General features: G+C 39.3%; 1 protein-coding gene across 1 annotated transcript; it reads left to right on the top strand.

Annotated features, from left to right (window-relative positions):
- The first annotated feature begins 570 nt into the window (after positions 1-570).
- tm2d1 (TM2 domain containing 1) lies at positions 571-19,274 on the top strand. Its single transcript, XM_041791681.1, has 7 exons — positions 571-711; positions 4,201-4,274; positions 6,746-6,854; positions 7,053-7,144; positions 11,564-11,637; positions 15,888-16,030; positions 18,826-19,274. Exons 1-6 carry the CDS (start codon positions 578-580, stop codon positions 15,996-15,998), a joined length of 594 nt encoding a protein of 197 aa, XP_041647615.1. The 5' UTR covers positions 571-577; the 3' UTR covers positions 15,999-16,030; positions 18,826-19,274.
- The last annotated feature ends 628 nt before the right edge of the window (positions 19,275-19,902 follow it).

The raw sequence follows: 19,902 nt of genomic DNA, 5'->3' as shown, positions 1-19,902 counted from the left end.
CTAGGATAAAATTCAAGACTCTTAAAGTATTCTCAGAATTTGGAGAATAAAGTCAGAACTCAGAGATTAAAATCTAAATTCTGATATTAAAATCAGAATTCAGAGATTAAAGTCAGAATTCAGAGGTTAAATCTAAATTTTAAGTTTAAAGTCAGAATTTAGGGAAGAATTTTTTTAAAAGTTGGACACAAAAAAGAAAAAGATCCGTGGCAGCAAAAGTTTTCCATACATCTTAATGTCTTCATAACTGTTGGTCAACCTTTTGTCGTTTCATTTAGAACTGACTGAGTTGCTGTTGTGAAATCTGATGTTTTTGACTGCGCTTTATAAATTAATATAAATTTGATTGGGTGTTTAAAAATGAAAATTTCTTCCTAATGGCACATACTAATAAAGAAATTTAAGCTTTATAAAGTAACATCAAAGCTAAAATTCATATCAAAATTGAAAAAATACACTTTTATTCCTCCGTGTGGGGTTAGAAAAACCTTTTGGAAAAGTTCCTGGTATAGATCTCTGAATTCCCATTGTTTTTGTGGTAGGGAACGCACCATCCAGTCACGTGACAGAGTCAGACATGGCGTCCTCCCGGAGACGGCTGGTTTGTTTACGCTCCGGGATATGGAGCCTGTTATTTTACTGTCTTTACTCTCATTTAAAGGTAGTTCTGACGGAAGAAGTGGAGAGCTGCGAAAGCTTAAATCTCGGACAATATCCTTTGATTATTATTTTATGACGTCAGAGAAAAATACATTTAACGGTGATTGCTAACGTTAGCGCTAGCTAGCTATGTTATGTTATGTAGGGCTAACAGCTTGTTTGTAGATTAAACCTTATGTACGGACAAATCAGATGAGACAAACTTAATCTTTTCTGATGTTGTGATCTGTTTAATGTCATATTAATTTCCCATTGCAGAGAAATGGCGCTGTTTCCATCTATTACAGTGAACTAGGGGGTTTACGGAGCTAGCTTCCTAATATATAGACATACATGAAATCTTCTGGCTATTAACTCATGTATGTATGTTGCCTTTACTACAACCGTCAACCGTTGATTGATATTAATAATACTAAAAGCTATTAATCTCTGATTTTTCATCTGAACTTTAAAACTTTCAACATTTAAACTCTGTGGGAAACAAGCAATCAAGGACAGCAAATAAATAAAAATCCTAAGTAATCATGTGTAATCAGGCCAAGTCAGGGGTTTTCAGAGTGTGTGAGAGTGAGCCTCCCCTGAGAGAAGATTACTCACTCGGTGGACCCCCACCCACATAAAAGTTCACACTGAAAAAAATTTTAACCATATTTTTAAACATTTATGTCTAATTTTAAATATTTTTAACATTTTTATATCTTTGATTTTTTGGTCTGCAAATGTTCTTAAACATCCGTCTTTACCAGGTAATCAGTTATTTGGTTTCAGTAATGAATTTATTGGCAATACTACCTGATTATTCTGCTCTGATAATCCTTAAAGCAGCGTTACTCAACCAAAGAGCCAAACTGCTGAAAAATACCTTTGCAAGAGTTAAAATATAAGGGGTGGAAAGTGCCAAACACGGCTTAAAGTAGCATTAAAAATAAGTTAAAGATGGCAAAAATGGTCAAAAAGCAGGAAAAAAGTGGTATTTAATGATAAAAGGATGTTAAAGTGGGCGAGAAGTAGCAAAAAATGGTGAAAAGGGGCAAAAATTGGAAAAAGAAGTGGCAAAAAGTTAGAAAAATGTGGTATTTAATGACCAAAGGTAGCTTAAATGGATGAAAGGTGTCAAAAAATGGTATAAAGGGGCAAAAAAGTTTCAGTTTTTTAAGGTTTTCTGGGGGAATAATATTTAAAATTAAGACATCAAAGAGCTACTAATAATCACAAATAACACATTGAGTATCACTGCCTTAAAGTAACTATAAGTTTATTTATTTAGCTCCATGCACAGCAGAAGTTGGCAAAGCAAATCACTTTTTTTCTGGTTTATGGTCCCCTGAAGTTCTGTGGCGCCCCCCAGGGGAGGCCCGCCGCACACTTTGAAAACCACTGGGCTAAGTAAGAAAAACGGGCTTTGGGTCTGACATAGTGTTGAAGCTCTACTCAGGTACCAAAATAGAGCAACAACACTAAACATTTACCACAAAAAACAAGGCCAATGGACAAAACAGACTCTGCAGTCTAGTAATTGTTTACTTCATCATCTTGTTTTCATGATTGTGGGAAGCCAAAATTCTAACTGAAATTGAAACTATTCAATCCGAGACTAGAGGAAATTATTAAACCTGGCCTTTCTCATTCAGGGTGCAGTGGTACCCTGGGGCAGTGGTTCTCAACCTTGGGGTCGGGACTCTCTTGGGTGTCGGGAGACCAAGATGAATATGGTAATCATTTTCCCATTCGACAAATCTTGGTCAAAACTGTCTCAGCTTCTGGGATGTGAATTGATAGAATTACATTAATTAGGCTGGTATGCTGAAACGTGTCAGAGCGTTCTTTAAAGTCTACATAACCATTCCTTGATATTACAGGCATTTTAATTGTTTAAAGAGTGTTTTGTCTTGTTGGGTGAATAGAAGTCATTCACACCCAACAGTGGGTAGTTTGGTGTTTTCTTTATTATAAAAATTGTAGCCAAACTCCTGTATGTTGTCTATTACTGTCATTTGCATAGATCAGTGATAACGCGTGGCTCTGGAGTCTTTTGTGAGGATTTGTGGCTCTTTAATGTCTTAATTTGAAATATTATTCCCCCAGAAAACCTTAGAAAGGAAACTTTGACCTCAAAAATTATTCATTGCAAGTAACATTATTCAGTTTGTTTCCCACACTTTACACAGTTGGCTTTAATGGTCAAACTTTATTTTTTGTCTGTATATTCCATTGCCCTGAATTTGCTTTTTTTTTTTTTTTTTGCCACTTTTATTACATTTTTACTGCATTCAGCCCATTTTTGACACTTTTTCCCCATTTTTGAAACTTTTGTCCTGCTGTTTGCAATTTTTTGCCCCTTTGTTGCCTTTTTTTGCCATTTTTGCCCAGTTAACAGCCTTTTGCAATTAAATGCCACCTTTTCCCCATTTTGCTGCTCTTTACTGCTTTTTGCCAGTTTTTCCCACCTTTTTGCATTTTTTTTGGACCATTTTAGTCATTTTTTCACTCATATTTTGCCCCATTTTTGCCACATTTTGCCTGTTTTTGACACTTTTATCCTACTTTTTGCATTTTTTTTTGCCACTTTTCACCAATTTCAACTGCCTTTAGCAGTTAAAAACCACTTTTTCCCATTTTGCCACACTTTGTGATTATTTGCCAATTTCCTCATCTTTTTGCTTATTTTTGCGCATTGTATTCTCTTTTCACTGATTTTTTTTGACACATTTTTGCCCTTTTTTTGCCATCTTCCCTCCCCATTTCCCACTTTTCTCCTAGTATTTGCCACTTTTGGACCATTTTTGCCACCTGCAACTCATGTTTTTTGTCACTTCTCACCCATTTTTTGCCACTTTCTACCCATTTTTCTACTTTTCTCCCAGCATTTGCAGCTTTTTGACCATTTTTGCCACTTTTAACTTATTTTAATTGTGGCTCTTGCAAAGGTGTTTTTCAGCAGCTTGGCTCTTTGGTTGAGCAGGGTTGAGTAACACTGGCATAGATTTCTATCTGATGTGGGCATTCACATACCAAAGATTGTGTGGATGCACCGTAATGATGTCTAATAGCTCAGACTGCATATAGAGGTGATCTGGGTTGGTTTGGCTGTGTAAACACAGCACCCACTGGCATGCATTAAAGACCATGAGGATGTTGCTGTCATTTTGTTTCCAGTTTAGCCAGTGGTTATATATTTTGGTTGAAGAGTATGACTAAACTTCTAGGATTTCTGAAAGCTTTGGTAATCTTAATTGTTAAAATAGCATGGATTTCAAAATACTTATTTTTCAAGTATTTAAATATCAAATAACCTTGCTCTTCCCACATTTAAGGTTGATCTGAAAGGTCAGCTGAAGTGTTTCATAGACTATGGCCTGATGATGAGGCCCAACATCCATCTAAAATTACTGCTACCTCAAATCACGTATCAGCAAGGATCGTTTTATTTTTAATCCCTGCAGTTTATTTTCTATACCATTGAATCCCTGTACTTACATGGAAGGTGTAATTGTGTTGTATATCTGTCAGAGGTTCGTTCTGCTCCTTCACTCTCCTCACATATCTGTGTAAAGATCCAAAGATAGATGAAGCCACTCAGGAGCCTGAGAACTGCAGGGACATGACGGCCTGGGGTAAGTCCGACCTGCTGGACACCGTAGCACTTCTGTGGGACTGCCGGGAGTTTTTTTCATGTTTGTGCTTGAAGAAATGTCGTCACTTCTGCTTAAATAAGTGAAAGTTACTCCACCCAAATGGCGTATCCCTTTTTATTCACTCCAAAAAGCTTCACAATGCAAACATTTCAACAAAACAGATAAAGATTAAAAATCCAGAGTGATATTATTAGAAAAGATAACACAACACCACAAATACGACAAAAAACATTCTTTACAAACCTACAAATAAAGTCCGGAAAAGTAAAGAAAGTTTGCAGCCCAGTGCAGAGCAGCTAGGATGAAGGTCAGCACCTACAAGTCCAAGGTCATGGTTCTCTAGCTGGGAAACTGTGGTTCGCTCCCGCTGGGTAGGGACTGAGTCTCTGGCCTCACATAAAGGAGTTCATGTACCTCAGGGTCAGAAGTGAGGGCAAAATGAACCGTGAGATCGACAGATGGACAGCCATGGTGAAGAGGAAGCTACACCAGAAGGCAAAGCTTTCCTGACCCTCACCTGTTGTCATGAGCTTTGGGTAGCGAGCGGAAGAATGTGATCACCAATGAATTTGCTCAGTTTGGTGACTAAAAGTAAACAAAGGAAATTTTATTGACTCAAACTGGACTTAAACTTTGAAGAGTGATTCTGATTTTGAACTGTATTTAAATATCTGCCAAAGTTCACACTGCTGGGGAGAGCGTAAGGTAGAACCGCTTCAAATAAAAAAGGAGCCGAGATGAACCAAGCATCTGATCAGGACTCCTCTGGGAGATCTCCACAGCTCATCCAACTGGGAGAGACCCCAGGACAGACCCAGAACTAACTGGAGGATTATATGTCCTAGGAATGCCTTTCTAAGTTAAGATGGGTAGAAAAGTAAAGATAAAATGAACATTAGGAATAGCAAAAATGTAAAGAAAAGAGAAAATATACCCGTTTAATTTTTTTAAATGATCCCTCTATTGCATAAAAAAAGATTTAAGAAATTTCCAGATACTACCCTGTTGTGTTTGATTTATTTTAATGTTTTGTATAAGGGCTGAACAATTTGGGAAAATTATCTAATTGCAATTTTTTCACCCAACATTGTGATTGCAATTTAACATGTGATTATTCTTCAGGTTCCTCATCTTATAAACCATTCTATATTATAACACACAAAGCTATTTCCCCCAGAACTTTATATCAGAATGCCAAAATCTACAAATGAATTTTCAAAATTTCTAAGATAATAACTAAGAATTACAAAAATGCCTGCCACCTAAAAAAAAGAAATCAAATTCCCAAAAACTTACAAATAAATTCCTCAAATTTTAATAGAAATTTTAAAAATCAAAGCGACCCCTCCCAAAAAAAATCAAATCAACTTCTTAAAAATTAACAAAGACAAGCGTCCTTGGGTTTCTTGAAAGGCACTATATAAATTCAAGATATCATTATTATTATTATTATTTCACAAATTTTCATGAAATTACTTACAAATATCAAAGCTAATTTCCCCAGAAATGTAAAATAAATTTCCCCAAACCAAGAAAATTTCCCTAAAATGCCTAAAATTTTTTAAACAAATTTCCAAAGAAATTCAAATCAAATTCCCCAAAATTTACAAATAAATTTATCAAGTTTTCAATAAGATAATTTAAATTTTCAAAGCAAATTCCATCCCATTCCCCCCAAAAATTTCAATCAAATTCCTAAAAGTGTAAAATACATTTCTCATATTTCTGCAAAATATAAAAAAAAATCTGAGCCAATTTTCCCCCAGAAACTTATATTGAAATGCAAAAATCTACAAATAAATGTTCAAAATTTCTAAGAAAATATTTAAGAATTATACAAGTGCCCCCACTCCAGAAAAATCAAGTCAGATTCCCAAAAACATACAAATTCCTCAAATTTTAATAAAAACTTACAAATAAATGTATAAAGATTTCCCTAAAATTCCTGAAATTTTCTAAACAAATTTCCAAAGAAATTCGAATCAAATCTGCACTTTCTTCAACTCTTCATAACTTTGGCATTCCTTGGGCTATTTTCTACAGTCATACTCTAAAGCTTTTATGCTCTTTTATTTTCAGCTATTTTTCCACTATTTTCAGCTATTTTCATGCTATTTTAAGCTATTTCTATGCTTTTTCAGCCATTGAATTCCAATTTCAGCTATTTTAAGGCTACTTTCAGCTTCTCGTGAGCTATTTTCAGTTCATTGTAGGCAACTTTCAGTTTTTTTTTTATCTTTTTTAGCTACTGAATGCCATTTTCAGCTACTTTTATGGCATTTTATTCTATTTTATGCTACAGCAAAGAGGTAACTTAAAGTCCATCAGTCAAATATAAACGATAGAAATGGACTGGAGTAGGAGAGCTAGAGTCTGTTCTTCCTCTCTGCTGAATGCAAAGATATTGACAGCCCTAATAGTCAAACTGCGTTGGTGTGCGTGTTTTACAGTGGAGTGCCTCCCAGCTCCGAACATCAGCTGTCGGCTCTCTAACGGGACAGAGTTCAGGTTCAGCGGTGAGGAGGTGGGCTTCAACAAAACCATCCCCTGCAGGAACGTGTGAGTACACTCGCACACGGAGCTCAGCCTCCTGTGGAGAACAGAGAGCGCCTGCTGCAGGCTTGAATTATCACATTTTTGTGACTTTATTTAAAGATTTTTATTTCATATCCTGCCGAATGAAGCTGATTCTGATTGGTTTTGTGATCATGATGATAATGCTGATACTCTGTTAATCACTGCTCTGCTTCCTCTCAGGAGCGGTTATTCCTATAAAGTCGCCGTGGCTCTGTCTCTGTTTCTGGGCTGGCTGGGAGCCGACCGCTTCTACTTGGGATATCCTGCTCTAGGTACGTACACCCACACCTTTTTGGACCACAGCTCAAATTAAAGGAACAATGTTGAATTTTTGCACTAAAAATTCTGCATTATTATAATGTCTGGATGATAAGCTACCCTGCACTCTTCTTCTTTAGGAGTTTTCCAGAAGGAGAAAAGTTTTAATCTCTCTCTGTTGACGATTTCAGCTCTGTTGCTCTTTTAGAAATATCTTTTTTGCTGTATGGAGCAGTGGTACTCAACTCAGTCCTATGAAAGGGCCACAATGACATATTACAGATGTACAGATATATTTACATGAGCCACTTTCCCAAAACCTTTCCGTCCTTTCCTGAAAATGATCTGCATTTGAGAATAGGTGTAATAGTTATAGTTTATCAAGGACTCAGAAGCATGATAGCATGATAGCATGAAGCATGATACATACATACATACATACATTATACATTTGGTTTGTATTTTTTATTTCTGCTTATGCTCCTTAATTATCAAAATCCTTAGCAGTACCACCATGGATACTTTTCAATTATTTTTTGGAAATATGAAAAGGTGGGGCATTATTTAAAGATTTCTTAATGTGTTTAGGTGTTAAAGAAGTTGGAATTCTAATTTCCTAAATGAAATTGCCAGAGTTTAAAAGCATTTAACCATGGGTGCTTCTGGAGGAGGAGGATAACTGTCCTGCAGCAGCAGCTGGAGTTGATGAAGATTTTTTTTTAAGCCAAAACTTTGATGCTGAAACTTTCTCCCATCATTATTATTATTATTTTTTTGAATCAGGTTCTGATGTGAATTATTGCATCAGTCCAAGCTATTTAGACGGTGACTGATGATTCAAAACAGCGCCTGCTGCTTCTCATAACAGTCATAATAGAGACTGAATTAAAGTTGTTCTCAGTCTCTCCAACTTGGCTCAGTGCTCTGATGCATGAGCGTGTGCAGTACGAAGCTCTCTGCAGGATGCATGGATCAGAGGGATTTTAAAGGGGACATATTTTACCCCTTTAAGACAAGTTTATATCGGTCTCAGAGGTCCCCAGAACATGCTTGTGAAGTTTGTTGCTGAAAAAATACTCCAGTTTGGATTTCTGCATGTCTAAAAAAAAAAACTACCCTGTTTCAGCCCTGCTCAGAACGAGCTGTGTCTGTGACTGTGGATTTAAATGTTACTGAGCTGTCTGACTCCGCCCCTGACCACACCCCTCTCAGGAAATGGAAGTGGCCTAATGGATGTGGGTTTTTCAGCTGGCAGCTGAGAGGAGGATCAGGAGAGGAGGGCAGAAATTTCTTACCATCGGGGAGGGCCAACTGAAACTGTGGGCGGGGCTAACTCCCCACATGACATCATGAGGGGAAAATATGAGAACGGCTTGTTTCTGTACACATTTTCTAAAAAGGTGGAGAAAATGAGAGGGGGAGGGAATGGATTTTTTTGATTCTTGGGTGGATTGTGGTCAGGCCAGGGCACATATTTTTGTGAGAAAAGCCTGAAAAGGTGTATTTTGCATAATATGTGACCTTTAAAGGAGTGACAGAGCCACAGAACTGCGAGTAGAAAACAGCTTAATACATTCTTCGAATTTTTCTCAGTGAAAATAAACAAACGCAACAGACTCAGTGTGCAAGGTTTGCATTAGAGCTGAACAATTCAGGAAAATAATCTAATTGCAGGTTTTTTCCCCCAATTATTGCAATTGTGATTCATTATGCGATTTTTTTTCTCAAGTTCCTCATATGTTTTTCTTCCAACAGACACAAGTCATAAGTCTATATTATGACCAAAACAATATTAGATAAAACTAGAGCTGAACAATTTTGAAAAATATCGAATTGTGATGATTTTGACCTGTGTTGCAAATGCAATAGGAAATAATGTATTGAAGGGACTTATAATTTCAATGTCATTTTCATATGTAATAAGAAAAAGTACAAAAAAGTAGGATTTTTGTAGACTATTCCAAAAACAAATTCCTGCGGATGATTGCATGATCTGTAATGCATAACATCTCTGCTGTGGGAAAAAAACTTTTAAACTGCTATTTGACACAAATTTCAGGTTAACCCTTTACCTACTGAGTCTAAAAATGGCCATTTGGACATATTTTGTTATTCTGGCTGTAAAATAGTAAGGAAATGCCCTAAGTCTGAGAGCTTTGGTCTCTTTTCCCAGGAGTACTTGAACTTGACTTTTCGACATCTGGTTAATGATTATTGTACATTATATGGAATTGTCAGCAGTTTAAAAGAAGAAAAACACAAAAACGGATTTGTTTTTCATGGCTTTTATGAGAAGAAATGTTGTTATTGCTCATGAAGTTTTGATTTGACATTTGAAATGTGAACCTAGGAGTCTAGGACTCTGGGTGTGCAAAACACTGTGCAAAAGATAACTATATACATCGGCAAAAATTAGTGCAAATAAAGGTGGAAAAATGCATTCTCAACATTCTCCAGTAACATATTGTTATTGCACATGACAGACACACACAAATGCCACTATCTAATGCTATTTTAGAAAACAAAACACCACTCTCACTCGCTCTCCTTTTACTCTCTTCCTTCACTCTCCTTTCTCACCCGTCGTCTGCCAAAGCTGCTGTTTTCGCGGTGCTGTTCGACATTACTGTAATATATATACCACACATCATATATGCATGTGCATTGAGCAAGATGGATAGAATTATAGTTGCTATTGGAACTGTGATATAGAGCAGTGTTACTCAACCAAAGAGCCAAATTTTTGAAAAATACCTTTGCAAGAGCCACAATCTAAGAGGTGAAAAGTGGCAAAAACAGCTTGAAGTAGCAATAGAAATATGTTAAAATTGGCAAAATGGTCATAAAGCAGTTAAAAAGGGGTGAAAAGGTGGAAAAAAAATAGAAAGTAGCAGAAATGGGTGAGAAGTGCCAAAAAAAATGAGTGGAAAGTGGCTTAAATGGGCAAAAAGCAGTCAAGAGTGGCAAAAATGGGCAAAAAAGAGGAAACAAGTGGTATGTAATAGCAAAAGGTAGTTTAAATGGGCAAAAAGTGGCAAAACAATTGTGTAAAGGGTAAAATGGGAAAAAAAATGCCAATAAAAGAGGCAAAAATTGGGAAAAAATGAAACAAGTGGTATTTAATGGCAAAAGGTAGCTTAAATGGACAAAAATGTGCAAAAATGGTTAAGGGGGGGCAAAAAATGGCATTAAAGTGGCAAAAATTGGGAAAAGGTGGCAAAAACACGTTGCAAAACAATTGGGGAAAAAAGGGATATTTAATGATGAAAGGTAGCTTGAATGGGCAAAAAGGTGAAAAAGGGCAAAAATGGGGAAAAGTGGCAAAAAGAAGTTGTAAAATGGCCAAAAAAAATATGAAAAAGGGGTATTTAATGGCATTTTAATCGAATTAGAGGGAAAGGCAGATGTTTAGGACATTTGCAATCCAAAATATCCAAAATATATTAATGTTAAAATATTTTAAGATTAGACTTAAATGTTTGAAATGTTGTTTATTTTTTTATTTATTTGTTTTTCATTTTCAATCCTTTTTGTGGGTGGGGGTCCAGCGAATGAGTAATTTCTTCTTAGGGGAGGCTCACTCTCCCACACTTTGAAAACCCCTGGTCTCGTGTGTATTCAGCCTTATTTCTAGAAAGTTTTCTTAACATCTCTGTGTGGATCTCACTGTGGATTCTCACTTTGTTTCCATATTTTTGTGTTTTTTCCAGGCTGAATTCAAATTGAATTCTGTGTCTTTGTTTGTCACTGATCTGCACACAATGCAGCGTAATAACCCAAAGAATAACAGTTATGATTAACACAACAAGAGTGAGTTATTATCAACAGGCTGAGCCGCTCTCATCCTTCTTTTAATGAGACACCTGCACCGATACAAAGGCTGCGCGTGTGTTTGTGTGTGGTGTTTGGATGGAGGACAGCTGCACTGAAAAACACCTGGCCTGATTTGGCACAGGTCGGTCCGGATCGAGCCAAGCCGACGCGGAGCCAAGTCAGAAAAAAATGGATTTCTCTCACTGGCTTGTTAAAAAGCTGTAACAGTCACACAAACGCAGATAGAGCTGGATTAGGAGACTTTACACCTCCTACAGGCTGCAGAGCTCAGAGATATTAAACTAAGGGTTGGTCCCAATCCCCTCCTCATTCTGCCCTCCTCTCCCTGCCCTTACCCCAACATTTAGCATGTTTACATCTGGGGGAGAGAGCGTTTGTTGGAATGGAGGGGTAAGGTAAAGCGCTAAGGCTGCATCAGCCGTCTAATAGAGATTTTTCAGAGGCACACTCCAAACAGAGTGGTATGGGAAATCTCCCAGAATGCATTGTGAATCACCAGCAAGATTTTAAAACCATGACCACAGTCTGATATCATTGTTTAATTCTATTGCAATGCATTATGGCCCTTTTGATTTCTGACACACTCTCTGCCTCCTCAGGTCTGTTGAAGTTCTGCACAGTTGGTTTCTGTGGAATCGGCACTCTGATCGACTTCATCCTGATTGCCATGCAGGTGAGTCACAGGTTTTCTTACAGACGGTAAAAGGCCAGATGTGAAAAATTTACTAGTGGTCCGTCTCCCCCAGATGGTCCGGCGTAGTACAGGAAACGTCAATATTTCTTGTGCTTCTACCGCTAACGCCCGTCACTCAAAGTGATGGAAATTTCATCCGTCTTTAGAGATCTGGGTCATTTGACTCAGTGTAGTGACGAGATTCAGTCTTATGACTTCCAAATGGCTCTTCAGTTGTATTATTTAGACTCTTTTATGTCTACTGTGGAATGACTAAAACAATGAGAAGGATGATGAGTTTCTAATGTGAACTGGCTCCTGTTCATATAAAAGAGCCTGTTTTTAGCAGAGACTCATTCATACACGACTCATCATTACTTGGTCTCATACCTCAGGAGGTTTATTTTCTCAAATGCATATCAACATTTCCATTAAAAGCAGAAAAAACAAGGGAGAAAAGCGGTTAAAGGGGCTCATTCTGTCCAGATCAGTCTGTCTGTCACATTCATGACAGGCAGATCAAAACAATGACATAGTAGACATGTGCTGCCACGAAAGAGTAAACTACCATAAAAGCTCGTCAGCCAGCCGTTTTCAAGTCAATCCAGGATTGTTCACCATTAGTAGAGCCAGCGGGTAAATTTAACTCTTGCTGCCCTGGTCAGAGAAGAGCAAAAATATCTTTTCCACCAAGAAAACCTTCCAGTGTGGTTCTTTGCTCTTCTTTATTACCTCCGCCAAGGAGGCTATGTGATCGGGAGGGTTTGTTAGTTAGTTTGTTAGTTTGTTGGCAACATAACTCAAAAACGTATGGGCGGATTTTGATGACATTTTCAGGAAATGTCAGAAATAGTGTAAGGAAGAACTGATTAGATTTTGGCAGTGATCCGGATCACTGTCTGGATCCAGGAATTTTTTAAAGGTTTTTTTACTATTGGGAGATAGGGCCAATAGCGGAGGTCTGCGCTCTTACCACTTTACACCAGGAGATGGCAGACATGAGTAACTTCAATCCCAGCAGCATTTGTGGGTGTGTTTCTGTTCAAAGTTTTGGAGTTTATAGAGTTTGAAAGACGCACGCCCGGTCGAGGAGACGAGTCGGAGCGTAACAGAGAGAAATACAGCGAATTGTAGCCAGAATACTCACAATGCTGGGAGGAATAGAGGAATATTCACCCTCTGCCATGGCTTCCAGTCATCCGGTGAGACCATGGGTGAGACCGTCAGTGCATCTGTTGGCACCGGCAGGCAATGTGTCGGCTGTGACAGTCCACACATAGCGACACCAATGCTTTGTCTCACCGCGTTTCCACCCCACCTGGGAGGGAGTAAGTGGCGAATGCTGTGGTGGGGGGGCACATGGGCACGGTGGAGCTATCTTGAGGAGGGTTCAAAACACCGCGAATAGTGACGGAGAAAAGGAATGACATAGACCACGATGGTAGACATGTGGTAGAAGCCTAGAGTAGAAGCCATGGGAGAAAAAGCACAGCCAATGGTAGTGGAGGCTGCCTGGTGATGTCAGAATATGCAAATTAGATGAGTAAATTTACCCCCATCACAAAGTTTGGGTCATACAGAAGATTTTTTAAAGGATTCTTTACTATTGGGAGATAGGGCTAATGGCGGAGGCCTGCGCTCTCTGAGTGCTTTTCTAGTTGAGTTAGTGTTGGGTACTACTGCTTATAGCTGCATCCATGTTAATCTCTTCACTGACCACTAGGGGTGTGACGGTTCACAGAGCTCACGGAACCTCGGTTTTGGGGTCACTCACTTATTATTTTTTCTTTTATTCACATTAGTGCTGACCTGGCACGCCAGATGGATATGTTTCACACATCCATTTGAAATAACTTCGATACTAAGCGTTTGGGAAAGGGCAGAGGCTTTGAAAAAAAACTTGGCGGGTGATTTGGTGGACATTCTGTCTGTCACATCTTTACGAGCCAATCAGAGCAACAAAACATGTTACGTAGCAGCTTACAAGGTGTGCCTGTGCCCCTACCGACCAGGCTAAACTCTATAAAGAACTACATAACGCGAACTATGGCGACTGTAGACATGTCAGTACACAACTTTTGTTGTTTTTGAAAAAGAAAACAAAAATGTCGTCAAGGTCTGATAAAACTGGCTCTTTAGCAGCATCCACGCTAATGTCTTCTGCCATATTTGCACCGGCCTCTTGTTGCTGCTTGCTTACGTCACGACTCAGCCATGCCCGAAAGTACTGCCCCTCGACGCTGATTGGTCCTGTCTCTTTCTAACCTGTCCCAAACGGTTCAGATGGGAGCTTTGCGAGATGGATTTGCCAGTGAGAAACACGGAAACGGACGATTAGATTAGACTCATATGCATCAGTCTCTTTGGTACTGTAGATGAAATAAATAAGGTCCAAATTCTGTGGCTGGTTCAGGTGAGCTTTATTCACTGTGCAGTGGAGAGTAGGAACTAACAGCATGGCTGGCAAGATTCTCTCTCCCTGAGCAAGCTTGAGATGGGGTTTTTATAAGAGGGTTTCAGGAAGACAAAAGACAAATCACAAGACTCACAGGATCAAAGGGTAGTCACAAGGCAACATTTGGTCACATGGGGTACAGGATGCAGTCATGCTCTGTCCACATGGAGACCAAAACGATATATATTGCCGTTTCGTTTTGAAAAAGTTTCCTGTAAAGACGGGATCGTTTCAGGAAATATCCGCGTAAGCATGAAACCACTGGAAACGACTGAAAACGCTGTAGTGCATATGCCAAGCCTGTGCGTGGACCAGTGTTGTTGCCACGGAAATGCACCAAAAGAGAAGAAGAACATCAAAGAAAACTGACACAAACTTTTTTCTAGTTGTCCTTCTGGTTGTTCTCGCGTTGGATTTAAGAACATATGGTGTGTGTGTTTTGCGGTGGTGGTAAAGGAGCATCAGATTTTGCTGTAAAAGCCATAACAAGCTCAGTAGCTTCTGCAGCACGAACACAGCTGTGTAGTCCGCCATGTTTCTTTTGGCCGGACCTGCGCAGGCATCTTAAGAGAGGTACGCTGTGTGTGACGTAATCGTTTCAAGAAAGATGCAGGTAGCTGTCCACACAGAGACGAAACGGTTGTCGTTTAGGGATTTATGCACTCTGGGACCCGTTTTCAAAAGTATCGTTTACAGTCACCCAAAACGCAATTTCCTTGTGGATGAAACACCAATACGACAAAAACTTTTGCGTATACGCCCGAATTCGTCTCCATGTGGACGGGGCCTTAGCAGGAAGACACTGAATCAACATTCAACATTTGCATTTCTAAGTTGTGTTCTTAGGTGAAGTGGCAGGTAGAGTAGGTGAACAATGAGTTCTTATTAAAACACAAGCTGAAACTTGGGTTAACTGAATAAAACAAACAGTTTTACTTCCACAGTACCTTTGCCAACTTTTCACTGCTCTTCTGCAAATACTGGGATACCAAACTGAACCATCCTGATCCAGACTGTTTGGTGGAAATTCAGCTTCAGAGGCTAACAGGGAAGACATTTGGAAGGTCTCTTAAAAAGTTGGTAGGTTGACCTTGAGCAAAGAGGGTTTAGTCAAACCACACCTAAACAATGTTGATAAATTCCCTGGTAGTTGCATCTAATCTTTAAAAACCATCTTTGAAACAGAGACAAGAAATGAATCTATTAAGTTTACTTAAAACTGAGAGCAGCGACTTAAACACAGAAGCATTTCCTCCTCACTGACACTCTCAGGTTCTTCTTCCACATCCCCTTGAAGCGTGACACGTGTGATGAAGTGTTCCTTGTTTCCCGGGGGATCCATTTCACCTGCGCGGCGGCGTAGCCTCATATTTTAACGGCTAACCACCCGGCGAGGGGAGAGAGCGGCGAGCCTGATGAATAAACAGGCATCGGCCTTCTGATTATTATTTACGTTGGAGAGCTGAGCAGCGCTGCATCTCTGTGAGGCCACAGGATGAATGATGCTTCGAGAAGCTTCTAATGGACTCTGAGAGGACGGAGACAGACGGATGGAGAGAGGGAAACAGGAGGTGAAGGGACGGATCACTCCTTCCTGTCTAAGGGATCTAGATAATAGAGGAAATAGATCCATCAGAGAGGATGTGGTGTGAGCGGTCGGCCATGTTTGAACGATCACCAGAAGTTCTGAGACTCTGGGTTAGAGATGTCAGGTGAAACCTTTAAAAGTCTCTGCTTCTTTAGAGGCTTGTGGTAACTGCAGGCTAACCAGGCTTTGTCATGTGTCCTCCTGCAGATCGTGGGTCCAGCAGACGGATCAAACTACATCGTGGATTATTACGGCGCCCGGCTGACCCGCCTATCCATCACCAACGAGACCTACAGGAAGCCACACCTGTCTTTGTGAACCCAGGAAACGCCCACGAGCACACGAATACGGTGAATTCTGAATCAATTAAATCTCTTTCAAACACAGATATCAATTGTAAATCACATTGATCAGTTTGTTTCCCACACTTACACAGTAGGCTTTAATAGTCAAACTTAATTGTCAACCTCTATTTTTGTCTGTATATTTCCATCTCCCTTATTTTTAATTTTTTGCTACTTCAATTCCAGTTTTACTGCTTTCAGCCTATTTATGCCACTTTTATTCAGATTTTTGCTATTTTTTGCCCCTTTCTTCCACTTTTTGCCCATTTCAGGTGCCCTTTGCAATAAAATGCCACTCATTTCCCATTTCCCACTTTTTGATGCTTTTTGCCCATTTTCCCACCTTTTTTCTGATTTCTGCCCATTTTAGTCACTTTTCACTCATTTTTTGCCACTTTTTGACCATTTTTGCCACTGTCTGCCCTTTTTTACCACTTTTCTCCCAGTGTTTGCCACTCTAAGCCCACTTTTCCCACTTCTTTTTGTCACTTTTTCCCCTTTTTGTCACTTTTATCCTGCTTTTTGCAATTTTTGCCCCTTTTTGCCACTTCTTGCCCATTTAAGCTGCCTTTTGCAATTAAATGCCACTTTTTAGCCCATTTTCCCACCTTTTTTCTGATTTAGTCAATTTTCACTGATTTTTTTTTTTTTTTTTTTTTTGCTACATTTTTGCTGCTTTGGCCATTTTTGCTACCTGTAACTAATTTTTTTTGCCACTTTTCTCCCAGTCTTTGCCACTTTTTGACCATTTTTGCCACCTTTAACTTATTATAACTGCCACTTTTCACCACTTAGATTGGGGCACTTTCAAATGTATTGTTCAACAATTTGGGTCTTTGAGTGAGCAGGGCAGAGTAACACTGGTTTAAAGAAAATATGAATTATCAGCCAAAATGAATGTATTTTATTTTAAATAGTATTAACTAAACTTAACTAAACTAAACTATGAGGCTTCTTAAAAAAAGCACAGTCATTAAATAAAACATAAAAGAAGAGAAAATACTGAGATGGTCCCTGTTCAAAAGTCCTTAATACTGTGTATGGCCCCCTTTAGCATCAATGACAGCTTGTAGTCTTTTGTGATAGTTGTTGATGAGACCCTTTATTTTCTCCGATGGTAAAGATGCCCATTCTTCTTGGCAAAAAGCTTCCAGGTCCTGTAAATTCTTGGTCTGTCTTACATGAGCTGCACTTTTAAGATCTCCCCAAAGCGGCTCATTGGTATAGAGGTTAGGAGACTGAGATGGCCGATCCAGAACCTTCACTTTTTTCTGCTGTAACCAAAGACAGCTTGATTTGGCCTTGCCTTTTGGATCATTGTCATGCTGGAAGGTCCAAGTGTTTCCCATGTGCAGCTTCTAGGCTGATGAGTGCAAATTGTCCTCCATTATTTACTGATACCATGTTGCATTCATGTTGCCATCAGTTTTTTAAAATTCCCTGTGCCAATCAGGGCTGTTTGGGTGATTCAACTTGTTGTTATGATTTAAAAGAGCAAATACAATTGTGTGATGATAATAAATAACTTTATCTTCAAACTTAGGAGCACACTACATATATATATATATATATATATATATATATATATATATATATATATATATATATATATATATATAACTGTATATATCAGTAAAGCTTGGGCTGGAGGATCTGTAAATGCCCGTAAATTATTTGATATAGGCCAATTTAGGAAAGATTTATTGTTAAATCACCAGTCTCTCACCTGCAGTTAGAAATATAAAAGGAGTGGCAAAAGTGAAAAGTCAAACTCACGGCTGAAGGTCGAACTCTGCTCTGTTTGGTTTCTTTGGTTAAATATCAGAGAGTAAAGTCAACATGAGGGAATCTCTGTGGGATTAAAGAAGAGACGCACACTGGAATATAATCCTGATTCACTTAGCTGAAGTTTGGAGCTCAGAGAAACTCCCAAAGATTTCTGACTTCATAACAATTTACTGCAGCAGGAAGTCAAGTTTTCGCTCTCTAAGGTTTTTGATTGGTTCTGACTGATTTTGCAGAAAAAATGACCATGATGCAGAAAATTTCCTAATCCACAAAACTTTATTGTAAACATTTGATTTCAGTTATCAAGCAGCATTAGCTCCTTCACAGACCAGTTAGACCAGTGTTACTCAACCCTGCTCAACCAAAGAGCCAAATTGTTGGAAAATACATTTGCAGGATCCACAAAGTGTTGGAAAGTGCCATTAAAAAAGTTAAAGGTGGCAAAAATGGTCAAAAGGCAGCAAACACTGGGAGAAAAGTGGCAAAAAAGGGAAGAATGTGGCAGAAATGGGTGGGAAGTAGCCAAAAAATAAGTTAAAGCTGGCAATAAATTGTCAAAAAGTGGTAAAAATCTGAAAAAGGTGGGAAAAATGGGCAAAAATCAGAAAAATAGGTGGAAAAATGGGCAAAAATCAGAAAAAATGGTAGGAAATGGGCAAAAATCAGAAAAGGGTAGGAAATGGGCAAAAATCAGAAAAAGGTGGGAAACTGGGCAAAAAATTGTCATTTAATTACAAAAGGCAGCTTAAATGGGTGAGAAGTGGCAGAAAAATTGAAAAAAAGGGCAAAAAATGGCAAAAAGCAGGATAAAAGTGTCAGAAAGAAATGGCAAAAATGGGAATAATGTTTCAAATTAATCCATAAAGGAGCCACAAATCATCACAAAAGAGCCACATGTTGAGCATCACTGAGTTAGACGCTTAAAGTTATGCCACAAACCCAAAAGTGAAGTATTGACTTTAAAATCTGCCAGGAGCGTTAGCTAAATAATTCCTTCCTCTGGTTTTCTGCAGGTCGGTAAGGAGGACGGCGCCAAAGAGAAGAAGCACTCCTGACATCCTGGTCCAGTTCCCTACCCTGACCCAGTACATCAACAAGAACAGAACTGAGGATGAACATGATTGGAGATAAAATCTACATTAATGTAGCTCTGATCAGATACTGTTAGAGGGCCATTCTGCTGTTTTCTGCATGTGTTCAGCCTGTTAACATACGAACATTGCTGCTGATCAGATTCTCCATCCACCACGGTTTGGATCCTTTTCTCTTTCAGACAATTCATGTCTGTTCAAATCTATTTCAGTTTAATGCACAAAATTTGTGACTTTAAGTCGGTTTTCTTCTCCTCCTCTCAGCAGCTGTTTAATTTATTATTTTGCTGTAAAATATGCAGATGTTTTGCTGCTGTCTCGTCTTTATCTTCTGGAGTTTTTCATAAAAAAATGTAAATAAAGTTTCTTTGGTGTGAATCTACATTAGACTGTTTCTTTCATCCTCAGCTTTATATAAATAACTATCTACTCATAGTGTCTCAGCCGTTATCTTTTTCTGGTTTCTCTCTCAGTGTGTCCCCCTGGTCTCATCTCCAGGTGTCTCCCCCACTCGTGTCCCCCTGGTCTCATCCCTTGGTGTCTCCCCCACTCGTGTCCCCCTGGTCTCATCTCCAGGTGTCTCCCCCACTCGTGTCCCCCTGGTCTCATCTCCAGGTTTCTCCCACACTCGTGTCCCCCTGGTCTCATCTCTTGGTGTCTCCCCCACTCGTGTCCCCCTGGTCTCATCCCTTGGTGTCTCCCCCACTCGTGTCCCCCTGGTCTCATCTCCAGGTGTCTCCCCCACTCGTGTCCCCCTGGTCTCATCCGTTGGTGTCTCCCCCACTCGTGTCCCCCTGGTCTCATCTCCAGGTGTCTCCCCCACTCGTGTCCCCCTGGTCTCATCTCCAGGTTTCTCCCCCACTCGTGTCCCCCTGGTCTCATCCGTTGGTGTCTCCCCCACTCGTGTCCCCCTGGTCTCATCTCCAGGTGTCTCCCCCACTCGTGTCCCCCTGGTCTCATCTCCAGGTGTCTCCCCCACTCGTGTCCCCCTGGTCTCAT

The sequence above is a fragment of the Cheilinus undulatus genome, linkage group 7, assembly GCF_018320785.1.
Source record: "Cheilinus undulatus linkage group 7, ASM1832078v1, whole genome shotgun sequence".
NCBI classification, from domain to species: Eukaryota; Metazoa; Chordata; class Actinopteri; order Labriformes; family Labridae; genus Cheilinus; species Cheilinus undulatus.
Note: the sequence above shows the minus strand (reverse complement) of the source record. Positions and strands in the feature narration are given on the sequence as shown.